This window comes from Cebidichthys violaceus, unplaced genomic scaffold (genome assembly GCF_023349555.1).
Source record: "Cebidichthys violaceus isolate CVI_PGR_0920_01 unplaced genomic scaffold, fCebVio1.0.p SCAF_8, whole genome shotgun sequence".
NCBI classification, from domain to species: Eukaryota; Metazoa; Chordata; class Actinopteri; order Perciformes; family Stichaeidae; genus Cebidichthys; species Cebidichthys violaceus.
In genome coordinates this window covers 6,325,913-6,353,394 of record NW_027176964.1, presented here as the reverse complement: position 1 = coordinate 6,353,394, position 27,482 = coordinate 6,325,913, and the positions used below count along the sequence as shown (strand labels likewise).

The following is a 27,482-nucleotide window of genomic DNA, read 5'->3' as shown; positions in this document are numbered from 1 at the left end:
AATATTCTTTTGATTTTGCAGACAGAACAGCAGCATATATAGTCTTATTCGCAACGACAATATTGTAGCTATATTCTGCTTTGTAGCTTATTTCTTACAATACATGAGTTTATAGAGTATACATTTCAACATTGATTATTGTGGTCAAAATTTAGATCTTGTAACTTTTTTTCTTATTTTGAAAGTATGGCATTTGAGCTACAATATAATCCTGATGATTGTCACACTCACACAGAGGAGCACATTTGGGTTTGCTGTCTGAATGGAGGAGTTCATAAACATTAACAGAGTCATATGACTGTCAGTGTGACAATCTGTTGTATAATAATTAAAAATAAGTTAAACCTCAGCTGTAATTCTAGTAAGAATGTTTTTTTTTTAATTCTAACTGTGACAAGCTCCTCTAATCATGTGATTTAGCATTTACAAGTCATATGCTTTCTGTGAATTAACACACAATAATGAGGCGATTCAATACTACTGTACCATTTGCTTATTTTAGCTGCTGTTAGAGGGATTGCAATGGAGACATTTGGCCTCAGGAGGACCCAGTCCCTGAGGAGTCTTTCCGGGGTTCAGGAGAGGTCATGGGTCATGCCAGCGCCCACCCGCTGGGACAGGAAGTCTGTGTCTCAGCTGGTACAACAGTAAGTTCTGCACAATATACTGTATGTTCACATACAGCATTAAATCAAACACATAGCTTCCCAGTATATTGTTCTTCTGGTAGCCAATAAGGAAATTAAAATTGAGCCTTAGTGCATTGCTTAAGGGCACGTAGACAGTTTTTATTCACTTTTGCTGTTCACAAATTTCCAGCTAATTCTTGGATACAAATAAAAAGAGTTGTTAATAAATTTATCAATTCCTTTTTGCCAAACAGTTACCAAAGCTGTGCTGACCTCAGGGGTATTGAAAAACAGGAGCATAAACTTCCGGTAATACATACTTTTTATTTTCTTATTTTCATCATGAGTAATAAAATGTGACAACCAATACAACAACAACAACACTGCCCAAAAAACACGCATTCAAATTCAATTGCTACTTTCAGGTGTCAGAAAGCTGTGTGGACAGTCGATGGAAGCAGCTGGAGGGCGGCGAGAACGTGGCCCTCTGGGCATCCGGAAGAAGCTCCAATTTGTCCAGGAGTCGCTCCATGGACTTCCTCCCTCAGAGGGAGTCGTCAGGCACCAGAGCTCTGTGTGCCCTGTTTGAGTCCAAGGCCACCCTGCAGCAAGGCTTCAACAGCAGCCCTCGGCTCAACTCAGCCTCTGCTACTGGCAGTAACACAGTGAGAGACTGCCCTCTGCTGGATTGGAGAAGTCACAAGGAAACAGCCATTCAGGTGTGAGACTTTAGAACATGTGTTATTGTTTTTTAGAGCAGATTTCACTACATTGACTGTGCTCAGTGATGCCGTCCTTGATTCTTTATACCCTAGAGTCCAGTCAACAATTCATTTAGCACATAGATGAAGACATTGAAAGTAAACAACCAGACATTTAACGTAACACCTTCACCTCGTGACAGAAACACAAGCTCACATGGAAGCTGTGGCCAATCCGGCATCGCACATGTTTTTAAAGGAATAGTTCAACATTTTGGGAAATTCACTTTTTCACTCTCTTGCCAGATACCACGCTCATGTCTGTTCACTAAATATGAAGCTAGAACCAGAAGGCGGCTAGCTTAGCTTAGCATAAGGCAGGGTGAAACGTAGAATGGCACTGTCCAAATGTAACAAAATCTACCTTCCAGCACCTGTAAAGCTCACTAAATAATATGATCTATCGCATTAATTTAACCTGTATTAAAATGAGATGTACAATAAACTAGTTGTTTTTTTGGAGAGTTGGGTGCTTTAGTTTAATGGGTACTGGCCGTCAGATTTAAAAAAACCTTGAACATATGTAATGTTTATCAATGTTGAAAAGAAAGAGAATAAAAGTATATCTCTAAATGTCAAACTATTCATAAACAACACAAAAACAGAGTGTTGTAACTGTCTTCACCACACTATATGTTGTTTATCCACAGAGAGCCGCCCAGGTGGAAGGCAGAAAGGCCATGAATGGACTCCCAGAGTCTTCAGCCACAGCATCCAGATTCTCACAAGGTGAGTGACGCTTGTTGTCATGTTTATAGTCACTGAGATTTGATAGGGCAGATGGGGGTTGATGCCCGGGCCCCCCCAAAGGCATTAGATCACTGTTGTATTTTGGTACCACGGTTCACAATCAGTCTAAAGGACTATTGAAACCTTTTGGAAAACTAAGTCCACCATCTCTGACCTTTGAGGAAGTCAGTGTTCTTGCTGGCTCTTTGAAATATAAATGTAGACTGAGACATTTATCGGTCTGTGCCGAAAACAGTGCTTGAGCATCCCCACAGATAAAGTATCTCATATTAATCTAGATTAAGTTACCAGAGTAAAAATGCCTCGGGTATTTAAAGTGTCACCATGCACATCCTGACATGGGTAAACATTGACCTCTGTGTTTTTTGGCCCTGTGAGTTGCAGGGAAACATCTAAATAAAGAAAGAATCTTGCGGTGTAAATGCATAACTATGCGTTTGGCTTACATGCTTAAGATAGGAGTGAGGCTGTTGCTGATGGCTCGGACCATGACGCAGACCTTGGCCCTCTGAGCCATGCCTCTCTGTGTCCTGGAACTGATACCCCGCCAGCGTATCGTGCTTGACACTTTGACCCTGAGATGTACACGGTGTGAATAAGGCAGAGAGGAATGTGAGTGGATGACCGACATAAATCATTGTGTATTTTCCTGAACACCAGTGTAAATATGTGAAAAACTTCAGCTATGAATTGTCCAACCACTAGATATTCATCTTATGGTCTACCAGCATTATGTAGCAGAACATAATGTGACAATACTAAAATGAAATAGTCTCCTTTGTAGCATTAACCATGTACCACTTTACCAAAATACCTTCATTTATATGTTGCCCACCAAACACATACTGCAGGTCCCACCCAGTGCCCGTTATAGTGGGTGACAATGTAGCTCTGGGAATGGGAGGTGGAGGGGTGCCTCAGTCTCTCAGTGACTAACAGAGGTGATTGACTCAGCCGAGCAGCAGCAGCCGCCAGCCCACCCTCCCAAAATAGCCAGAGTCTTCCACTAGGGCAGTGGGATCTGATAAAAATCAGCTGTCACCGAGGCCACAGGACTAGAAAGAGTTCAGTCACAGTGAACCGAGAAGCACGGAGAGAGGAGACAGGCTCTATCGCACATCACAGGGGCCTTAAGTTATCCAGCTCAGCGGACATATACAGGGAAGGGACAGAGAACGACGCTGGATGGTATTTTAGTGAGTATCATGAGATTTAACTTGGAGGAAACTGAGGCGAATGCGTAGCCAGTTTAAAATATACTGTATACTATTGACTGAGTAAGTTGCTTTGTTCTGTTTCATTAATCTATCTGATGTGATTGATATGAAAGATAAGTGAATGAACATGGAGTTTAGTGGATGCTCTTTGAGTTTATTTCAGTATAACAATATTCAAGTTTAATTTTGTGCCAGTGTGTCGATGTTAAGTCACTGAGAAACCAATACTTGTATGCAATTAATTTAAAAGATTAAGGATTAAAAGCACATAATAAATGATAAAACAAAGAAAAAAAAAGAAACTATGATGATCTAAATGCTTTCCATTTTCCTCATATTTATGGCTTTTTCTTTATGAGTGATATCAGAGCTAAACAAGGTCCCAAATTGCAGTGTGACTACATTGCTGGCATCTTCATTAAGTCTTAAGTGGCTATCAGTTTTCAACCCTTTATTCATAGAAATGTCTGGAATGGGAGGTCAGACAACAGGACCACTCAATCATTAGCTCTCCATCTTTCTATCATCTCAAGAGTCATGATGAACTGTGGAATGAGAAGCAGCATATCTGCCTTTAAAGCAATAAGGAAAATCAGACCTAACTTTTATTGACTGGTGTAATACTGGTGTGATGGGCTCTTTGGGGCCTTTTGGCATGCTGGTTTTCATTACAGTCTGTGAATGTGGTGGCAATCGCCAACAGCTGACGGTGGTGAAGGTGGTGGTAGTGAAGAACAAATACCAACTGCATTTCACCATCATTTGTACAGCTGCCAGCGGCCCAAAACGCCCCCACATTACTGTGCCGCTAATAGCTCCTCTTCATTCCTGGAGAACGAACCCAGATCAAAGAGATGTCAGCAGAAATCGCTGTCACAGGGTGGGAATCACTGAGGGAAGGTATCAAAGGCCAACGAAGCTTTGAGTCACTTTTGATTTAGTAACTACTGGATTTTACAGATCCGTATTTCCTCCGCTATTGATACGTGTGTATGGTGATAAGTGATGAAGTTGAATGCTCAGTTGAGTGGGTGAGGACTTCAACAGGACATACATGGCACGCGGTTGTCTCATTCAGTCTGCTCACCCATCTATGAAAATAGTTTAAGTCCGGACTCGTGAGAGGCGCCAGCTTGCTGGTCCATCCTTTTGTTCTGTGAGGGCTTAGTTTGTGAAAAGGAGAGGTGTGTTCAAATCTGGCCAGCCGGATGGCCTGTGCAGCACTCTGGGCTGTCGACCTCTGGTCGTATTGTTCACAGTGCTGTTGTTGTTGTTGTTGAAATACGTTCTGAATTTGACACATCTACCATGTACTTTACTCAAACCGTGATGCGTATTGAGGAAATTGGCTTTTTTAAATCAATTAAAGAACTGTATAATTGCAGAGTAAACCAACCAGGTGATCTAACGCACACCAAGCTGAGATCATTTCTACATTTTTTTACGGGGTCAGGCAGGCGCATTCCTTTTGGTCAGGTGTTGATGGTTTGATGGCAGAGAGCTCACACAAACAATGTGCAAACAATCTGTGTCACTCCAGCTGAGCTAGCAGTTGCTGTTTCTTTTTTTTTCCTTCTCAGGTGTCATGGTCAGTCTATGGCATGCAGTTTGGTGATGGTCCCACAGCAGCAGGCAGGCTGTGTGGGCCTGTTTGTCCTATCAGCTACTGGGATCAAAGCCTTTGTAAACTCACATGTTGGTTACAATGTTTGCCATAAGCACAATAAATCATATGTTGGTTCATTTGAATAATTAAGTAACACAAGCTACTCAGAATCCCTGTTAGGATGGCATAAACCGTAGGCCTTGTAGATGGAATAGTTTCCACAAGTTAAGAGGGAGCTGCAACAGCGATAAGACAGATTCCTACGTCACTAAAAATATACTCACAGTGTTATCATTAACTTGTTGCTCGCACTGGTCGCACTCCACACTTATTTCGGGACACTGAAAAGGAGTCCTATTTTTACAAATGTGTGTCAACAAATCTAAACTAGCAAAAGAGACAGCATTAAAAGGTTATTTTACTTCAGTTATTCTTATGTTACTTAGCAAATTATAAAAAAATGTAGATATTTTAGGTATATTTATTGGATTTATTTTATCTTTTCTATTGCAGATGACAAATATAGTCCATCACTGACTAAGGGGGGCACGCCAACAAGACAAAGCAGAGACAAGATATCTACTTCCTCCTCGGTGAGAGACAGATCAGCCTTCTATCTGTCAAGAGCAGCAGCTATCGACTCCACAGGAGGCGCAACACAGCCAGTGAGTTCCTGAAATGCCTCTCATTCTTCCCTAAACACTGAGGTCAAGGGCTTCAATAGATAATAACCACAATGCTCTTTCTCAATGGGAGCAACATTTTACAAGAAAGCTATTGTGTACTTGTATATACATACTTATATATATAGCACACGTGCAGCACAGTAATAATATATACTTTGACAGAAAATAATGTAACGTACTCATGATACAAACTGATCTAAACCACACTTTATTTTTCTGTTGTTCTACAGGAATTCGTCAGTACTTCAGGAACGAGAGCTAAAAACAGTAAGGTACTGTATAGTTCATTTAGCATCCTTTACTACAATGTGTGGGTTCTGTTATTAATATGTTTGCTTTGTAACTGACCGTTATTTTGCTTGTTTGACCAAAGACACAGTTAACCTTTGACATACATTCAAGAAGTCAAGAAGCAACATAACAGCACCATTAAATTACATTTACAGTAAGATAAAAGACCTTAACAACAACTTAACTGCTCTATGTTCCGTACCATATTCTTTTCCCATGCTGGCATTACAATCAACAGACAATGACTAGTAATGTATTTCACAGTAATGTATATTGTCCAGAGCTGACCACCATTAGTATTGTAGATTTCCTTAAAACTAGAACATTTTAAATTTCAATGTGTGCCACAAAAATGTGTGAACATATTAAATCTAAATTATCAGGAGTGGCAAAAAAAATGTAAACTATCTGCCAGATACTTACAGTCTGCAAGTACCATATTTGGATGTTGACACATTTGTATGATATTTGTCCATAACACAGAATTTAAAAATGGTCACATCCATCTTGGGTCAAAGGCCTTTTTGAACAGTAAAGCAGAACAATTAAGCAGCTACAATTCTTACACTATTCACACAATATGAACACCATTAAATGATTTTATCATTTAATCACAAAATTAATTTGTCAACATCTGTTTTATCTTGTAAGATAAAGGTTTTACTCGGTTCATCTCACTTCAATCATTTTTATTGCAGCAAAATAGGTTTGTCATTCAAGCAGACAGACTGACTAACAGTAACTGTAGTAAATGTTGCATCATGCACCTGACAAACTGAACTGTTTGTATTACAGTCTACATAGTCCAATCCCAATGACTTCAACAAAAAAGAATTCAGCACCATCTAGTGGACTGAAAAATTAATTTTACCAAAAGCTTTTATTTGTATTTGCAATATTAATAGCTTATATAATAAATTATTGATTGTTAGCATCCGTCTATCGAGACAATATTGCCACGCAAAATATCGCGATACTATGCTGTATCGATTTCGATTGAATGACTGCATGTATGTGAAAGGTGCAGTTCATGGTGACAAACCTACAGATAGCTGGCCAACAATAAAGTTCCTGTCAGCTCTATGGAGCGTTTCAGCATCTTTCAACTCATTGTTTTGGTTTTGCGACCACAACTTTACTATTTTGGTTAGGTCGCGCTGCACTCATCAGTGTCGTTTTCGTACATAAAAAATAAACACTGTACCCTACCTGCTCCGCACCAAAGAGACAAAATTAGCAACCAGCTGGAGAACATAGTGGAGCATAGACTGGCTAAAGATCCAGATATTTCCCTCAGGAGTTGGTGGAGACCAAAAACAGAGACAAAAAGAGAATGAATATTCGACTTACATTTATCAGATTACTATACTTCAAATGTTGCTCCATCTCTGCTGGATGTACAACTGTTGGCCTACACGATTCCTATTAAAATGGTGAAAATATGTCATTTTTGTGTATGCAGCTTGTTTCCACGGCCCCCATGTGGCAATAAACATGAAGTTAATGCTGGTTTAATGCAATTCAATTTAATTTATTTGTATAGCCCGAAATCACAAATTACAAATTTGCCTCAGAGGGCTTTACAATCTGTACGGCATATGAGATCCTCTGTCCTTGGACGCTCGCAGCGAAAAGAAAAACCTCCCCAAGAAATAATCCTTTGCAGATTTGTATTTCCAAAGGAAGACATTTAGAAATGAATGTAACTTGGTGCATTTGGAGTAAAGACTAGTTGTCTGTTTGATGTCTGCTTACTAACAGCTATGAAGTGTTTTGTTAACCCTGGTGTGACAGTGGATGGTTTGATAACATCAAGCGAGCATAAACAAAGGTAAAGTATGGCTTTATTTACTAAAATGCATGCCATTCTAATATTTTCACCTTAACTAATGCTGTTTTTGATTACTGAAACCTGACAATATTACTCCCATGTGTCTTTCATTTAAAGATGGCTGAAGCAGGCAGGAAAATCACAGTTTCACTATCATCTCATGATGAAGATAACCTGCCTCTCCCCCCACCTCCTCCCGTACCACCCAGACCCCTTGACTATGAAGGGCCTTCAGCAATAAGTAGCCTCCCTCTGCCTCCACCGAAAGAAACCTTTTCCACATTTTACCAGCAACGGAATAAGAGTGAGCTAAAGAGGCTCTTTAAACACATCCACCCAGGCCTGAGGGCAAGTCTCGATGACGCAGTGGACGATGAGATAATGAAGGCAGTGCAGCCAGAAAATAGTCAAGCAGCGGATGCAGCTTATCAAGGTGAAGTGCAGTCCATGAGGTGGATCTTTGAGAACTGGACTCTGGACAATATTGGGGATCCTCATGCAACCAAGAAGCTGCTAGATGATGAGGAGTTAAAAGGTGGAAACGTCAGGGGTACCTCCTCTATGTTTGAGCACGTTGACAGCACCCAACACATGTCTGCTAAAAGACAGAATTCTGTCAGAGGGGATGTGAGAACATCAACATGGCTGTTTGAGACCCAGCCCTTAGATTCTCTAAATAAAACAAAAAGAGAAGAGGGTGAGCTGGTCGAAGCAGTGCTGAAAGAACCTGTCCAGCCAGGAGATGTAACAGGGGCTCGGCTGCTTTTTGAGTCTAAACCATTGAGTGACTTTGGACGCTGCAACTCCATAGAAGACCACAGCTTCCTCAAACTGAGATCTGAGCTTCAGGAGCAGAAAGGAGATGTCCAGAAGACTTTAAAACTCTTCCAGGCAGATCCTTGGTGTGCCATCAGAGACAACAGTGGCAATATCCATGAGATTAAATCCATCTGCAGGGAGGAGATCAACAGCAGCAACATCAGCACTGCCCGTTGGCTTTTTGAAACCCAGCCTTTGGATCTGATTAATAAGGGAACTGATGGGGTAAAAATAATCCGGGGTATATCTCTGGAAGAGGCTCACAGAGGAGGAGTTGACCAAAAGAGGTGGATGTTTGAAACTCAGTCATTTGACACAATACAAGAAGTCGTCGGAGTGGACAGGTTTGAAGGAACGGTGGCTGATTGCGCCGGAGAGGCTGACGTTGTGAACAAGAGGAAGCTCTTTGAGATGCAACCCTTGGCAGCACTAAAAGGAGACTCCGAAGAGCAGTCTTTGGAAAAGGAAGAGATTGTTGCTGGAGATGTCAAGACTTCTCTGTGGCTGTTTGAAACTCAACCTATGGAGACCCTTAATGATAGTTATGAAGTTGGGCATTTGAAGAAAGTTACCCTTTCAGCTGACGAACAAGGAGAAGTAAAAGGCAAAAAACAAATATTTGAGAGCTACGGTATTCAAAAGAACACCTCATTCAAAGAACAAGAGATTGAAAAGGGCGATGTTAAAGGATTCAAACATCTTTTTGAAACAATTCCATTGAGCAAAATCGCTCAGTCTGATGAAGAGTTTATTGAGGTGGAAAAAGAGATTGAAGCAGGAAACGTAAAAGGCACCAAAGCAATGTTTGAGGCAACTCCTTTATATGCAATAAAGGACAGCTCTGGAAACCTCCATACAGTCACAACAGTCAGCCGAGAAGAATTAATCAAAGGAAAGGTCCAAAACTATAAGTGGATGTTTGAAACAAAGCCTCTAGACGAGCTTGCAGAAAGAAAAGCAAATATTGAGGTGATCAAAGGCATCACCAGACAGGAGGATACAATGGGCGATGTCAAGATGGCGAAGTGGCTTTTTGAAACCCAGACAATAGATGGGATCCACTCCAAGTTCAACCAGACGGAGCAGGATGCTTCTGTAGAAGACGAGCATCATAAAGGTGATGTCAACAACTGTAAATGGTTATTTGAGACACAACCAATGAACATTTTGGATGACAAATCAGAAAATATCAATGATAAAGAAGCCATTGACAATACCAATGTCAAGTCCATTACTTGGCTTTTCGAATCACAGCCTCTAGACACCATCAAAGATGGTGAAGAGTACAATCTGAAGCTATGCAACACCATACAGGATGCTGTCAAATCGGAGGTTGGTGTTCAAACAGTCAAACATGTTTTTGAAACTGAAACCTTGAATAGAATAAGAAAGGATGCAAACTCTGAACACAATGTGAGATGTGTCAGCCAGGTCAACTTTCAGTCTGGAGATGTCTCACGAGTCAAAGAACTTTTTGAATCCCACTCTCTCGATGAAATAGGATCAGAAATGGAGACATCTGATGTTAAGAATCAAGACGAACACCTTGTAAAAGGTTCCGTACATAAATTTTCCTGGATGTTTGAGAACTGTCCCATGAACCAGATGAATAAGGACATTGAGGGTGTAAACATTCAGAGAGTCAGTGGTGAAGAAGGTGGCGATGTACAGAACAAAAAGTTTATATTCGAAACTTCCTCACTGGACAAAATTCAGGACCAGCCCCTTGAACAGAAGTCAGACTCTGTGGAGGAGCCTGTGAGCAGTGTTGACGTAAAGTCGAGCACAATGATGTTTGAGTCCCTGCCACTGTATGCCATTAGAGATAAAGAGGGACAGTTTCATGAAGTTACAACTGTGAAAAAAGAGGAGGTAATGAGTGGTGATGTCAGAGGAGCAAGGTGGATGTTTGAGACAAAACCCCTTGACGCCATCAAGGCAGACAAGGAAGTTTACGTCATCCGAGCTGTAACCCAGGAAGATGTCAAGAAAGGAGATGTGAAATCAGCCAGATGGAAGTTTGAAACACAACCTTTGGACTCCCTTACCAGCCGAGATGAGCCCTCTGTCAGGGTCATTGAAGACTTGGGAAGCAGTAATGTGCAACTCAATAAACAGATATTTGAATCTGAGCAGTCATGCCAGAAATTCATGCGAATGGTTAGTGTCACTGACGTCCAGCATGGCGATGTCAGGACCTCCACCTGGCTCTTTGAGAATCAAACCATTGACAGTTTGAAAGGGGAACCTCAGGAGCAAGTTCCGGTAAAAACGGTCCACAGAGAAGACAGCCAGAAAGGAGATGTGAAACGCTGCACTTGGCTGTTTGAATCACAGCAACTTGACAAAATCAAGGACCCTGAGGATACTTCAGTGCAAGGTTCTGAGGAGGAAATACCAAAAGCTGATGTGAAGTGCACTACCTGGCTCTTTGAGACCACTCCACTAGACAAAATCACTGCCAACAGTGTTGCTGACACCCTGTCCTATCTGTACCAAATGACTTTCGTTCACTCAAGCGGCATCATCATAGAAGCAAATGAAAGTAGGAATGTTATGATGGCAAAATATCTGCTGGAAGGCAATGAAGGTGTGCAAATTCAGAATGAAGAAATTGTTGGGGGTAACATCAGGAACATCATGTTACAACTCTTACTCAAACCAACCCTAAAGCCCCAAGTTAGTCTTCTTAGAGAAGTGGAGAAGGGCAAAATGAATACCACAGTAGTAGAACTTCCAGTCTATGAGTCAGCCACAGTTATCAACCTCGAGAGGGATGAAAGAATACAAAACATTGTCCAGAGGATCGATGAATTGCTTGTCCAAGATAAGGATTTCAAAAAAGGAATCATAATGCAAGAGACTGCAGGGGGGCAAGCAGAGATGTCAGTATATTCACTCATCTGCTATTCTGAAACAAAAACCGAGGGTCACGTTATAGAGAGGGGAGACATAAAGTCTACGATTGGAAATCTGTTGGCAACTGCCAATAGTCAGAAGACTGCGGCATCATGTAGAGTGGATGAAAATGAAAAGGGAAATGTGAATCTGTACAAAAGTTGCATTGAGAAAGGAGACTTGCACTATCTGAAAAGTCTTCATACTGATGCAACAGCAGATGAAGTTGATCACAGCCTTCTGGCTGAGGGGTACATTGAAATAGTTCATGGAGATGTGAAGGAAGCAAAGAGAAGTCTCTGTTTGAAAAAAGAGCAGGTAGAGCGAACCATTTCTGATGTTTTGCCAGGAGATGTAAAGAACACCAAAAAAGTTTTTGCGTTGGAGTGCTCTCTCTGTGTTGAAGACTGCGCTCCAAAGGAAGAAATAATCCCTGGGGATATCTTATCAGCAAAGCAACAACTTGCAGTGCAGCAACCTGTTGTGGTGGAAAAAGAGGAAATTGTGGCGGGGGACATCAAGGCAACACTGCAGTCATTAGAACGGGCAAAGCAACAGAGCATGTGTGTGGAGCGGGAGATCATTAAACCTGGAACTATCTATGACATGAACTTGTCAGGCCCTGAAATAGAAGGAAACCAAGCACAAAAAGAGGTCATTGTTTCTGGAGATGTGAAAGCAGCTAAAAAGTCCCTTGAAATGGCCAAGCAGCAAAGCATGCTTGTGGAGCGCGAAGTCGTTGTTCCTGGAAAAATATACAACCTGAATGTCACAGCTCAAGAAGAAAGCTCTTCCGAAGTGATGCAATCTACATGTTCGTCTTCCTCCAGATGCCAGCAAATCAAGACTTATCCAAAGGTCAGTGATGCAAAGAAAGATCAGGGAAGCCATGTTTCCTATGAGGCTTGGCAACACAATGCAGTTATAGTCGGTAATTGTGCACCAGAATCACTGGCGCCTTTTGTAAATTGTGAGTGTAATGGTCAGACAACAGAAGATGAGACAGAAGAAGTTATCAGAGGAGATGTGAAGGCATCTATTAGGTCTCTGCAGAGTGCAGCAACAGAGCAGAAGCTCCTAGATAAAGAAGACATTGTAAGAGGTAATGTCCAATTGGCTTTGCAATCTCTTGAGAAGTCTAGTGTAAATGTATCCAAAGGAGACTATAAAGCTGCAATGATATACAGGAATTCAGCGAAGGCTTGTTCAGGGAGGAGCAAGACTGTTCAGAAGCAGTGTGTTGTGGTCTCTATGCCTCCATCTGACACAGTGTTGTCTCCTTCAATTTCAGTAACCTGTGAAGGACAACCATCCAATACAACACAGATTTCAACACCCAACCCTGTAGCAAATGGAATTTCTAAATCATCCAGCTCTGTGAGTGTCACTCCACCTCCACTCCCTCAAAAGACAAGTGAGAAACCTCAGGAGCAGAAGCCAGCTTTACCTCCAAAGCCACAATGGACAAAATCAGTAGTTGTAGAACAACCAAATATTTTAGCTGCTCCCGAAGTTACTTGCCACAATAAAGACAACATGCAAAGCTCAATGATTCCTCCAAAACAAAGCAAACCATTTCCTACGCCCTCTCCAGATAACCTACAAAGAACCATATCACATGGCAAAATCAGTAAAGAGACCCTACATGAAACATCCCACCAAAACTGTGTTGAAGCATCGCAGGACTTAAATCAAACAAATGAACGTCTACCAATGGACTCAAAGGCTCAGGAAACTAAGAAGAAAAAGAAAACACATACAGGGAGCAAATCAGACTGCCAAGTAATGATGTCGAACAGCACTGTGGAGCAAGTGGAAATGGAGAGAAATGTAATACAGAAAATCAATGCAGCTGATGAGATACAAATGTGCATGAAGAATTATGCAGAAGATGGTAAATATGAAATGAACATGAGCTTGCAGGCTGCTCTACAGAACTTTGAAAGAAAGGAAAGTGAGACTCGAGACAAAAGAGCCGCTTTGTTGTCCAAGAAGGTAAAACTGCTAAATGATAATGTAAGTGACTATAAACAAACCAACAAAACCACTGCTCACCAACACAAATCACCTCCCAAGAAAGAACTCAACACCGATGACGCACTGCAAACATCAAAGACCAAGAGATGCCATGAACAGCAAAATGACCTCAATGAAAAGCCACCCAAACTCGAGGATAAAGTTGTTTTAAGAGAGAAGAAATTAAAGGAGACAGATTATGAAAGACGACAAAGGCTTTCTGTCCACAAGGAGGAGATCATGAAGGGAAATGAGAAAGCAGCTATGGAAATCTTTGAAAATCTGAGGAAACGAGAGGAACTCCAAGGAATCCTGTCTCAAGTGCAAGACATAGAGGGAGATGACAGCAGTATAGATGTTAGCTCCTTCAAGACGTTATATGAGACTGTCCCTGCTTGGATGGTTACACCAAGTGGAAATGCAAAGCAAAGTAAAATGGAGGAAAAGAAAGTTGAAGTAGAGACACATGACGATGATCTAGAAAGCATCTCGTCAGTTGAAACTGCATTTGAAGATCTGGAAAAGGCAAGCAAGGAAATAATGAATCTGAAGGAACAAACATTAGCAAAACTTCTTGACATTGAAGAGGCCATTAAAAAGGCTTTGTACTCCGTCTCCAATCTGAAATCTGAGGCTGACATTGCAGGGTTGTCAGGACTATTTGATGAATCTTTGAAATCTGAGCAAAACTTCCAACCTGCCAACAACATCAGGAAAATAAGTATTGTGTCAAGCAAGGCCAAATCGGGTCAAACCAAAGAAGCAGTTTTAGATTCAAGTCCTTCTAAACAAGAAGTGCACAGAAAAGTCCACAACAAGCCACTCATCAGACAGTCCTCTTCCCAGTCTTCTCCATCATTCATCTCCATTCACTCAGCTGCCAGAAGGTCTGTTAAACAACCAAAGTTACCCATGTCAACATTTAAACCAAAAACAGAGGGCAATTCTAAAAATTGCCATGATGCAAATGGTGATCTCAGACAGAAGTCTGCTGCTAATGAACCGTCAAAGAATGGTCACAGTCCCGCACAACGCAAGGTTAGCGTGATCAAAGTGAAAACAGCTCCGGAGCAACCCGCTGGAATAGTTGGCACAAAGACTGTCAGTGAAACATATGAAGAGACTGATGGCTTTGGCAATGTATTTGTTTCATCTGTGACTTCAACATTTGTCACCAAACAGTCTGACAGTAAATCATCAGCACTGTTTGAAGTAGTCGGTGGTCCAGCCAGATACGAAGTCATGACATCGCCATTAATTCGAAGATCTGGTCGCACTTTTGAAGATAAAGTGTCGAACCATACCGATGAGGAAGGGACGGTGTTTGTAACATTTAGCCAACCAAAGGAAAAGCACTAATTAAGACATGCAGTGCATTTACCTGCCTTTTAGGAAAGCAGTTATTCCATTTGTGTATTTATTACAATATGTTTTTATGAGAAGGTTTTGTTAGTCATAAATTGATCTTATTCAATCACTAAAATGTTGCATTTTAATGAAAAAATGATTTGTCTTATGGATTTTATACTGTAACCACATGCTAAACGTTTAGGTTCTTGTATTAAACATATGCAGTTGATACTTTATGTTATGTTATGTAAATTGTCAAATAAACAACAATTTAAAAAAATTGATTGTAAATAGTGACTTATATTCTTCATGCTGGTCTCTCATTTTTTTCCCACAACTTTTAAAACCTAAAGTGAATTAAATATTGAAAATTATTGTATCAATATTAACATCCATTGATATTACACAACAGGAAGGTTAGCTTGCAGTCGTGGAATTTAGTAAATGTTCACTCCTTATGCATATTCTCTAAATGATTCTAGCAATAGAAATAGGTATGTTTGTTAAAAGAAATAGTTTAACACTTTTGGAAATTCACTTATTTGTTTTCTATCGGAGAGTTAGTAGAGAAGACCACTCTCATATTTGTGTGCTAAATATAAGCCAGCAGCCAGCTAGCTTACCTAAAGACAATGACTGGAAACAAGGGGACACAACTAGCCTAGCTCAGTCCGAACATAACAAAATGCACCTACCAGCACCTTTTAAAGCTCACTAATTAACATGTTACCTGTCGTTTGTTTAAATAAGTGTAAAAAATGCAATTTGCTTTTTAATGGGGGGGAGGTGAAAACAGTTTGCCTTCATCAAACAGAATAATATGCCCTCTAACAATTCCACAACTGTCTTATTTACATGTTAAACTGAATGGTGTCAGCCAACAAGACTAATCCAGGGGTTCTGAAATGAGAAAAAAACATAAAATGACCAAAAAGAGAGAAAAAATTAACTTGGCTTTAAATATGTGTTATGCCTCTGTCAGCTGTAATGACCAAAACATATATTATGCTCACTCACCCGTCACTGAATCCAAATTCAATGTACTGGGTCATATTTCCTCACCACAGGCTTTAACTGGCGCATGGTTGTCTTCCACATCACTTTTCTGTTTCAAAAACCAGTTAATTTTTTGTGTCACTGCATCTGGTGAGGTGATATTCAAACATAACTGGTCATTGAAATTATGCTTTGTTTGAATTACTATGTTTACTAGAAATAAAAAATAACTAGCATAACTTGCTTTGTTAATTACCCCAAAAGCATTTGACTTTGATCTAACCTTTTGGCAGTATCTCTAAGGCCCACTAGATGGTGGTCTGAGGCTCACAAGTGGGCCCAGGCCCAGTGGTTGAGAGTAGCTGCACTAATCTATCAAATGGTCATCTGGGTGTTGAGTTAATAAACAGTTTGCAATGCTTGGGTGAAATCAGGACAGGACTTCAGTGCGGGAAGCAATAAACAGTCCCCAGCCTTAGTTCGGCGTTTTTTAGTTTTTTGGAAAACAAAAGAACAAAAATATTTTTTTTAAAACCATAATAAAGCATTCCAATGCAGAAATAATGTTGGAGAAATAAAATGATGACAGAAAGGCCAAATTAATTTAAATGTTTTACATAAAATACCTTAAACTGAATTTGTTTTATCATCATAGTTCGATTCACCTGCCAAGGATGTGTGTTCCGCCTGTTTGACACCTGTCTATCCAATGGAAAAAATGGTGGCCAATAAACTTATCCTGCACAGCAACTGTTTCTGCTGTAAACATTGTAAGAAGAAGCTCAGGTGAGACATTTTCCACAGTATGATAAAGTTACTCAGATCAATTGTTGTAAAATGAATACCACATGAATTCTGACATTAATGAGCTAAAACACTGTAAGAGGGGATGTAAAAACTAGAAATTACTCTATGACTATTGCAAATCTCCAATGCATTGAAATCATCTGCAGCTGATCTAGCACAAATAAATCATATGATAAATTAAATTTGATTTTACATTTAGCTTTATATTATAAAATACTTTGTTTTACTTTATTGCAGCATCCACAACTATTCATCTCTTTATGGAGAGTTCTACTGCATTTCTCACTACCAACAGCTTTTTAAAAGAACAGGAAATTATGATGAAGGATTTGGGCACAAGCAACATAAAGACCACTGGCTTCAGAAAAATACAGGCATAGATGACCCAGACACTGCGTCCACTCCCAAAATGACAAAAAGCAATTCAAACGCGTCTGGTGGATCCAGAGAGTCCTCTGCTGGTGTGTATGTTAAAAATGTGTCAATGGTAAACAACAGTGGTGCTGATGTTAAGGGCAAACTAAAAATGAGCTGGCCACCAGAGAAGAAGAGTCCTGGGTTGAATCCAGCACAGCGAACACATGTGAAAAATAAGATATCTGACATTGGCAGAGCATCGACTGCAGAGTATCACAAAAGTGACAACAACCAAATAAAGATCAACCGTGGTGGAGAAATGAAAGATAAAGGGAAGACATTTTCAAGCTCCTTCATTTCAGGGGTCAACGAGCAATCTAAGATAACAGGTTATGCCTTAGGTGAGAAGTTGCCATCAGAGCAAACTAAATTCAGGAGTGATCCAATCAAAGACAGCATCTCCTCGACAGGACTTAACTTTTCTCAGCCCTCTGTAGAAAAGGGCAATCCTGTCACAAAACAGAAATCTGGAGAGAAAAATATGGCTCCCACTTCAAAAACAAACAATGAAACATCTAACAGGCTGGATGCTTATCTGAATAAAGCTAAGAAGTCTGTACGATTTGCTCCAAATGTTGATGTTGCTCAGCATGACCTGTCTTCTCAACTGACCACGGAAGCCAAAGGTGAAGAGCACAGTGCGCAGCTTTCAGACCAAACTGAACAGAGCAAAGGGAATAAATCCAAGGATACAGAAGATGGCAGTGATAAAAAGAACCTAGATCAAATGTCGGTTGAGTTCAGCAGAGAACAGCAAGAAAGTGAGTCGCACCTTGAAATCCCTGAATATAAAGGCTGTGGAGAAACAAGCAGTACTTTGAAAGAAAGAAAGCCTGTTGTTGAGGTGGAGAGCAGTCAAGAGGTCCCACAGACTGATATAACAGTTCTGAATGGACTTGTAGTCAAGGTTGAGAAATCACTCAATACTCAGAGTTTTATTGAAACCTTTAATTCAACTCAAGAAGATGTGAAACACCAAGAGCCATCTGAGGTATCGCATGTCATTCCAAGAAACTCCACCAACCCCTGTGAATCAGAAAGTCTCAGCGCTCTGCACAGTCCGGCGGAACATATGCATGGAGAGGAGGCTGTTCTTGAGAGGAATACAAATCAGTTTGAAAAGACTGAGTCAGCCAATGACAATGAAAATGTCAGAAGTCAGAAGAAGCCTGTTGTGAGAACAAATTCTCTGAAGGGCTCTGCAAAACCGGCTGAAAAGACAAAAGTCAAGCTGGGATCCTGGTCCAAAGGAAAGAGTCCTTTGTCAAAGCTCTTCACATCAGGTGGAAATGACAAGACAAACAAGGTTGAACCAAAAAATGTCAAACCTAGCGGTGGCCTCTTAGGAAAACTGTTTCAGTCATCCTCGGAAAAGGCTGAGGACGTCACAAAATCGGCGGTGCAAGATGAAAGTAATGACAAAACACATGATGATGACAAAAAGGCAGAAGAGGTAATGGAGGCCGTTACAAAAGAGATACAACAGCAGGGCAACGTGTCTCAAGTACCACCTCAGGAACAAGAGGCTGGAGAGCATGTAAAGGGACAGTCTTATTTTGCGGAGCCCAACACAATGGAGAGTAACATAAGTGGGGCTTTCAGCAAGTCCACAGAGCCATCCAACCTTCACAAGACTTCAACAAGGGAAACAGGAGATGACCAAACAGCTCCAGAACAAACTGATGATCATGAATCCGATTTGCAAAGCAATGAGTCAACAGGCCTGTCTGTAATTGATCCTGGAAAAGCTGAGTCTAAAGATCTCCCAAGTACTGTGGAGTCAGTGAGTCAAGCATCGGAGGAGTCAATCAATCAGTTAGTAGCTGAGAGAAGTGGTGATGACATTTTAAGTGCTCCATTTAATGATTTTTGGGGGGACAATGTCAGTTCAGCCCCTGATGACCTATTAGCCATTCAGATAAATCCTGACGAATATGCTCAAAAGCCAAATGAAGTGCTTGATGCATCAGACCAAGGTGGAAGAGACCTGTTCGGTGGAGCACTTCTTGATCTCAACCGTGAACATCCTCAAGATTCCTCTAATCCAGTCAGCCCCAGTGATACATTTTTATCTTCTTTCGTTGACGCAGCTTGGCCCGAAGATGCTTCCACCGATACTTTCCTCCAGCTTGACTCTCACCTTATATCGGCTGAGAATGACGTGATGCTCGGCCTGACAGATCAGCTTATTGTCCCGGCTTCAGCACCCGTAAACCTAGAAGAGGCTCAAACCTCAAGTCCTTCCGGTACAAACAGCCAGACAAGAGACCAGGACGCAGACTTTGACATTTTTGGCTCAAACGGCACTCTGTTCACTCAGCCACCTGATGTGAAAGTGCCTCATCAAGGTGGAGCTTTTGCTTCTTCAAACCAACCGTCCGACTTTCCGAATGACATCTTTGGAGTTAGTGATGTGTTTACGGTGCTGCCATCCACCCCAGCCACCTCTAACTCCCTGAATGACTTGCTTGGTTCAGATACATCTTCTACTGCCGTTGCTTCAGCTCAGACAGGTCTTTTTGCTGATGACATCTTTGCATCAGAACCACAGCTGCTGCCCGTGTCTGAGCCAAGTGATGTAAATGTATTTGTGGACAGTCTTTTAGTGTCTGCTAACAACAGCACTGAGCAAACATCTGAAAGCACTGTCACAAATAGTAGCTGGATGGATGATTTGCTCGGGTAAAAGCAAGAGTTTACATGATGTTATACACATCGTTGGAAAGTACCCCAAAAAAATATATACATAAAGATGTTTTTTTTAAATAGCAATTTTTGTCATTAGTCAATTTTGTACGGATATGATAACCACTTCACATTAAATTAATTAAAAAATGCACAAGGAATATTGATTTAATTTACCTTTGCCTTTTATTAAGAAATCTGTATCAAACAAAATCTGTAACATAAATGTTATTTCATTTTTGTGTGGTAATTACAGTATGTCTTTACATTACAGCTAGAACATAAATGCAATTGTTAACACAAAGAGAAGCAAATTATGCAACATTTTCAGAATAACTTTATTTTAAAGTGATTCACCATGAATAAATAGTTAATAAAGAGTCCACAGTAATAACAAGGTGTAATTTGACTGTGAAATGTCTGTTTAAATTCTAGAAAATAAAACTGTACATATTCTGATATGAAATGCGATGTCCTACTGAATAAAATTTCAAATTTCAAGCACTGAGGGAGTTTTGATTGATGATATAAAGGTGGTTAACCTCACCTCGCAGGAAGCCGCGGACCTCTTGCTCTATCGTTGTTGTTTGAGCAACGAAGTCACGCCAAGAAAAATCAGCTGGATCCGGCTTACAATGAAAAAGTATTTAATAATTCACAAATGCTAAAAGATAGTTACAAACTGAATTACACTGTCGACAGTAAGGAATCGCGAAACCGAGTTCAAACACTCTCCCCCCCCACCGGCCGACAAACGCCAGTTTACAGTAAAAGAAGATCACCAAGAACTGAATTACGTCTCTCCGAACAATGTTTTTATACCCGAAAGTCAGTAGTTTACTTTCAAAAGTCCATTATCAGCTTTGTGATTGGCTGAAATCCGATTGTCTTCTCCTGTCCTCTGACAATGCTCTCCATTGGTCTAAGTGTTCCGGATAATGTCTGAATAGTGTCCGCTGGTCCGACCTGTCCTCCTCCTCGTAAAACTGCATGTACCCGACCCCCACGCTTTCTTAGGGCTGTATTCATCAACATCTCTGCTTGATCAATACATCTCCTTCCCCCACTGTTCACACCTCACATTCCTGAAGTCGGCTCACCAAACTCATCACATTACCATACAGTTGTTTTCGGATCTGAAAAGCCTGTCTCAAAGGTCTCTCTCTTTCCCTCAAAACATTCAGTAACTGTATTTTATAGTTTGATACATAGAATGATTATACTTTTATGATTTAACACTTCTTCAAATAAACATGTTATAACATTATATCCACCACTAGGTGTGCTTATTAAACACACTAACATTGCTTTTTAACTTTAAATTCTTCACAATGACCTCTTTAAGGTGAACTATTTAAATGCCAGACAGCATCTCATATACTAAATTCCAGGGCAACCCTTTATTTTATTAAAGCAATAGTTTGACATTTTGGGAATTACACTTGCTTTCTTCAGTCAGGTTGCCTTCACACCTTCCCTGCTTGGTTTGGTTAAAACAAGCCCCGATGCGTTTGCCCAGTACACTGGTGCGGCTTGTTTGTTGTTTAAAGCAAAAGGACCGATTACTGTATTTTTTGATAGCATATGGTACTTTTAGCATGATTTAACAAGCATCTGCTCATGGCAGATGGTCGCCCAGAGCCAGGTTCTGCCCAAAGTTTCTATTTGTTTAAGTGGAGTTTTTTCTAGCCAATGTCACCCCCAGTGTTCACTCACCCCAATGTTGGGTCTCTGTTAATTATAGAGTCTAGACCTGCTCTATATGAAAAGGGTCTGGAGATAACTTGTTAACTGTTATGATGAATACAAATAATTGAATTAAACTGCTGCTGTTGTGAAGAGCAGGTCTGGAGGCAGAGCTGTCTGAGGGTGCTGTTACATTTTGACAGAGCAGGCTGTTTCCCCCTTCCCAGTCTTTGTGCTAAGTTAAGCTAATCAGCTGGTGGTGGCTTCATATTCACCATACGGACATGAAAGTGGTTTCGATTTTCTCATATAACTCTTGGCAAGAACAAGTATACATTTTATTTTTAACTTCCAATTCATTTCTTGTCAAGTCTTTTTTTGGAATAAGGCTATACATATGTTTCTACAATTATAAGGGAAATTAATATAGCCATTCTTAATGCTTAAATTATGAACATTTGATTATTATCACGTGTAAAAATCACTAAAAACAATGTAGCTCATTATTAACAGATTCATTACAACTTGGTTATTTACAAATGAAACAGAGTAATAAAAACAAAAGCCAATGGCAAGAGACCTTTGTGCGTACATCACTTTATAACTTCAACAGCTGCTTTTGGTCTATTTATATGATGTGAAGTTATGACGGGCAGTTTGAAGTAAATGCATTCTAGATTTTAAACACATTTACAGCTTTGTTGATTTTGGACTTGAACAACTGGCTGTGTTTGTGGAGGTCCCGTCTCTGAAAGTCAAAGGACAGATGAGTGATATCAGGAAGCAAATTATAAAATGTCAGAGATCAATTTGTCTAATGACATGTCATGATGGAACATGTTTGCGATAATTACCTGTTGAACTTGGCCTCATCAGCTGACTCAGGAAGCTCTTTTCCCCTGGTCTCAGGAAGCAGGAAGCAGAGAGCTCCACTGAGGAGCGTTAAGCTGCTGAAGACTGTGATGGGTATGACCCAGTGGTACATGGCCAAGATGTTGAGCAGTGGAGCCAGTAATCCAGCTACTCTTCCTGATATGGATCCTAAAGATGTGGCTGTTTCTCTGAAAGGGGAAGGAAGAGTGGAAAAATAGACATTTGGATCAATTAGCAAATTGTTATTTATATAGCACGCTTAAAAATAGCAGGATACAGAGAAAGCATTATGACAGGAAGCCAAACAAAAGCAATAAAAGTAGAAAAGTTGTTGTAGAATACAATTCATACAATCTTGCCCAAAGCAAAATTAAACTCCCCAAGTTGTCTGCCTGTTAAGCAACAGCTGAGTTGCAGCAAGGTACAGCAGTGCATGTACTGGTAGTTTTGTTCGCGGTTAGCCAAACCTACCGTCCAAAAAACAAAAGTAAGCTGCAGAGCAGTGGCTAAGAGGTATGCAGCAGTGTGTGTACTGCATACAGTAAACTGTTACCCAAACACATACTGCTATCTCCCAACTGGGGTGGGTAAGACTAATGAGTGAGGAGACAGAGGGCAGTAAAAAGGCAATAATAGCTTTTTTGCGAGAGGTCTTTGAGCATGCAGCCATAACTAGGCACCCTAAATATTAGGAGATTTGCTACAGCAGAATGCAAGATTAGCTGTGGACAGACACAGCGGTGCACAATGTGTAATGTAAGTTAAGAGAGTTTGGGGTCCAGTGTTATTTATCACCAGCTACATTTTTAGGCAGTAGATCCAGTGGATCGCCAGTAGGTGTCTGTGTTGTTACATGAGCAGTTCCTTTTATGCAGAGTCACAGCAACAGAGAATGAGAATCTGTGTACAAGATGGAAGCAGACAACGCTGTGTAGCGACTGTATACCTAAAGGCATGTTTTTGTATTTTGCAGAACATTTTCATTAAATGTGTAGCATCAAATTGAGCTTGTGTGACATCATTCTGTGCACCGCTACACACACTTACTCAAAGCCTCAACTTTGGAACAGCCAGAGGGGCTCTACATAAAGATCTAAGGCCATTGGACACCTGTAGGTTAGGACAAACCATTTAGGATTTAATGCTGTTTCTACAAGGACTGGAAAGTTTGCACATCAAGCATGTGAACACCTACCTAACAGATGTTGGAAACAACTCCTGAACAAAAACATTACATATAGTAATGCCGGAGAGCAGGAAAAAACGTGCTGCAACAGCTAAGGACGTAATAGCAATGGCATATCCTGAAAAAAAGAAACGTACAAAAACAAAAGTTGAGAACAGACACGCAGGACAAAAACATGAAGTTATCATTTGTATAAATTGTAAAGGGGATTACCTTGAACAGCCAGGACAAGTATGCAAGAGAGTCCTCCTGTCAGAAGTGTTGCTACAAATAACTTTTTTCTGCCAAAAACCTCCAGCAGCCACATACACAGTAAATGAGCTGGTATTTCAATGGCACCAAACAAGAACTGTGTCAGAAAGATACTGAAGCCGAGGCTTCCCATATTGAAGTACAGGCAGAAGATGGATAGGGTTAGTGAAAACCTGAGTTTAAAGACAGGAAGGAAACACATTAGTCTTGTCCTACATTATATAGCATTATTAACATCTTAGTCTCAATCACAGCATCAAATAACCTCCCAACTAACCACTTTGGCTATCTGAACATGACCAATGTGTGGCTTAATCAGCACATTTTCCATATTAGGCTGCAGTTTGTCCCTGCTGTTCCTCAAACGGCCACTTGAGGCTGGCTCCAAAAGTAAAAAGTCAATCCTCATAGACCCCCATGATAAACTGTCCACTTTACAACCTGGTACAAAAAAACGTGTTTGGTCCCTTGATCTAATTTACTTGATCTAACCCGTTTGTGACTGTATGTAGAGTGATTATATTTTTATTAAAGTCAAAAACATTTTTCATTAAAGATTAAAGTAGTTTATCTTAAAGACGTTACTGGAGCTCTTGGAAATGTCCACTCACCATGCCAATGTTATGATGAAGATATATTTAGTCAGTACAGGTGATCTGAAAATAACTTTAATGCCTCCTTTGTTCCCAACATCTTTCACAGCAATCTGTAACAGAAAGTCTTTAGTAAAACTAAAATATGTTTTGATATCAAGTCATATTAATAGTTTACTACGATTAATAAAAGCAGTAACAAATACATTTAAGCAGCATAAATTATTACCCAACACCATGGATAATGGGAAATAAAGAAATGTGAGGGGTCAGTACATTGTTTAGAAGAGAGTCTGGAACAATGCATTTGTTGATGGCGGCCGCCTTGACGATCAGCTGTTTGGCCTCTTCTGTCCTTCCTCTGCTTAACAACCATCTGGCTGACTCTGGAATGAACCTCAAAGAAACAGAGAAAGTGACAGTTAAAATAGTCAATAATTTACAAATGAAACAATAAAAGACAATAAAAAATAGTTGATGCACACCATATGTAGAAAACAACCACTGTAATTGGAGATGCTAGTTGAGCCAGTCTCCAGTCTCTGATGAAATAGATCATGCAGCGAGGACACACTGTCCAACTGCATCAAATAACCCAGCCACACATGCTCCCCACGATCTTTTGGACGGCCCGATCCACTCAGTGGCTGCAATCAGGAAAATGTAAGTTTTTTAAGTTACCAGTTTTGACCGGGATTGTTTTAGTTTTCAACAATCAAAAACAAATGCTAGAAGTATAACTTGAAAGCTGCTATAATGCCATACACAATTTCTAGGATCATTAACTGACATTGTAACAGCTACAAACCAATTGGTGGTCAATGATAATATATATTGTTCTTCACATAATTTACTTCTGTAGATCATTTGATTTATCAATATTTGCAAAATTTCTAATAATATAATTTCTATACATTTTCTATCATGCAAGTGTCTTTAATACGTTTTATTGTCTAAAGTCCAATGATAGTTTATTTGGAAAATAAAAATCAATGTAACGTGATGTAAAATGATACCTGTACATAGTTCATACCCAGTATAATGCTGTTGATTCGATAGCCTCCCCCTCCAACTCCCACCATGAACATGGATGCTAAGTATAAGTAGACATTGGGGCATAGTGCTGTTGTTACAGTAAATATGAACAATAAAACTGCTGTAATTTGAGTTGAACGTTTGCGACCAAATCTGCAACAGAAAGACATTAACAAAATGATACAGTTTAGAAGAAATTACCAGCTTCTCTTATGGTCAAAGCACAGAATTAAAATAAATAATGGTGCTCATTGGCAGAAAGACTGCAATAGCGACAATGCACCTAATTTCATCTCATCTACAAATTAACAAAATGGTTTATTTACTGAACAATATGGACACATAAGGAATATGAATCAACACTAGAAATGCCAAGTATGATGGAAAGCTAGTCAGAACAAAATATGACATTCAGTAAATCCCAGCAGTATATAGCAATAATTCCTAATAATACAATTAATTAAATTAACATGACCTGGATAAGCAGTATAAAATGGATGGATGGATTAACCAATACAAATTATTCAAGTTAACTTAATTCAGGGTTGGCTTTATTTGCTGTGTATTTGTTTGTTTGTTTGTTACCCATGTTAAGCAATAAAAAAAGTTTGTAATAAACAAAAAGGATAGACTTTTCAATACCATTACGACCTTTTTGTTATAAAATTAATTCAATGCTTAAGACTTTTCAAGACTTGCCAATACCCTGCTAGTATTTAGTTTAATGTTGGAAACAAATTGCATCTTCTTTCTAAAATTGTAAAAATTAATATTTATGAATGGGAGCTGTGTGTGGGGTTGTATTCCATTTTTTTTAAATGTTCACATTGATCAAAAACAGTTTTTTACTGCATGAAATACACTTACGATTCAGCAAAAGGTCCAAATATAACAGAACCAGCGAGAATACCGGCCATGAACACTGCTTGTATCACTTCCACCAAGTTAGCTTTGTCACAAACTAGATCAAACTGCAAAGAAAGAAAATAAACATTTAATGAACAAATTTCATGACGGTAATTTCTTCAGTTTCTACACTCATTACTTACATCAGTGATTATGGTGGCATCGTATGTCGTGTTGTAGTAAACCCATCCATTCCAGCACCCTGTGGTCTCATTGAGTCCGTACTCTCTGATGGCTCCGATGTCCCAGTCCACAGGGACAAACATCTGACACCTGCTGAAGGTCCCATCCTCCTCCCGGGGCAGAGTCAGGTTCAGCTGCTCATCTGCGGTCAGGTTGGAGTCAGCCTGAAGGATCCAGTCTGTGTTACAGTGTCGCTCTGGATCAGACTGGATAAAAAGAAAACTACAAAATAATAAGGGTAAAAAGAAATTTGGGAAGGCTAACGCAAGAATGATGAGCTTCTGGAAGAAGCCAAACTCTCCGATGGTTCTCAGAATTTCTCCAAAATCCACCATTTTCACACTGCAGAGGATGTGTGAAACTCTGGTTGAATTTCTTGAATAAGCTCAGGTTCAAATAAATGTTTAACCACCTGTAATCAGTAATTAAATGGACCAAATGGTTGACCTGTTAACACAAAAACTGTGAAAACCAGAATTTAAGACATCATATTTCAATGAAATATTGTCCTCAATCATTGAATTCCATCATGTGACTTTATTCAGCTACTAAAATCATTTGCATTTGTCGTCATTTTCCAATAAGTTATACATGTCAAGAAATCTCTCCTGTATGTTATCACAAATATTCCACTTCAAATTATGCATTTGATGTACACATTTCATAATCAATGATATTTACAAAATATATGTAATGATCTGTAAAAGAAGAAAAATATACTTGCCAATTAAATGATTACATTAATACTAATCATTCAGGGACTCATGTGTCTTTTTGTTTTCACCTGAGCTGAACTCTAGACTGTTGTCTTATAATCATTGACTCCTTGCTGGCAAATTTATAAGATGTCCACTTTAAAAGGTCTATTCATTTGGGCTGGAGATGTTTCTCTGAAATCATTGCCATCACAAATGTGTATACATTTTAACAAACAGCAACCTAGATCCAAATTCTGATGCTTAGAAATTAGATCGTGATGTGATGGGTTTAACACACATCTAAACATTAA

At 39.8% G+C, this 27,482-nt stretch overlaps 3 protein-coding genes across 4 annotated transcripts; 2 read left to right on the top strand and 1 right to left on the bottom strand.

The window, feature by feature from the left end:
- Positions 1–522: 522 nt before the first annotated feature.
- Positions 523–15,128, top strand: xirp1 (xin actin binding repeat containing 1). Of its 2 annotated transcripts, XM_068737541.1 has the most exons (7): positions 523–647; positions 884–938; positions 1,055–1,348; positions 2,041–2,119; positions 5,477–5,628; positions 5,880–5,921; positions 7,889–15,128. In XM_068737541.1, the coding sequence occupies exons 1-7, from the start codon at positions 523–525 to the stop codon at positions 14,861–14,863; spliced, it is 7,722 nt and encodes a 2,573-aa protein (XP_068593642.1). In that variant the 3' UTR covers positions 14,864–15,128. The 2 variants fall into 2 exon arrangements, with proteins under 2 accessions (XP_068593642.1, XP_068593641.1); XM_068737540.1 differs by lacking the exons at positions 523–647; positions 884–938; positions 1,055–1,348; positions 2,041–2,119 and adding an exon at positions 3,194–3,336.
- Positions 15,129–15,253: 125 nt separating this feature from the next.
- On the top strand, positions 15,254–20,257 carry LOC137892432 (serine-rich adhesin for platelets-like). Its single transcript, XM_068737542.1, has 2 exons — positions 15,254–16,636; positions 16,895–20,257. The coding sequence occupies exons 1-2, from the start codon at positions 16,560–16,562 to the stop codon at positions 19,758–19,760; spliced, it is 2,943 nt and encodes a 980-aa protein (XP_068593643.1). The 5' UTR covers positions 15,254–16,559; the 3' UTR covers positions 19,761–20,257.
- Positions 20,258–22,295: 2,038 nt separating this feature from the next.
- LOC137892569 (solute carrier family 22 member 13-like) lies at positions 22,296–26,808 on the bottom strand. Its single transcript, XM_068737823.1, is given in 10 exon segments — positions 22,296–22,506; positions 23,514–23,622; positions 23,718–23,929; positions 24,368–24,462; positions 24,626–24,746; positions 24,835–24,910; positions 24,913–24,996; positions 25,383–25,537; positions 26,252–26,355; positions 26,434–26,808. Coding segments are annotated over 10 exon segments (1,542 nt in total).
- Between the last annotated feature and the right edge of the window lie 674 nt (positions 26,809–27,482).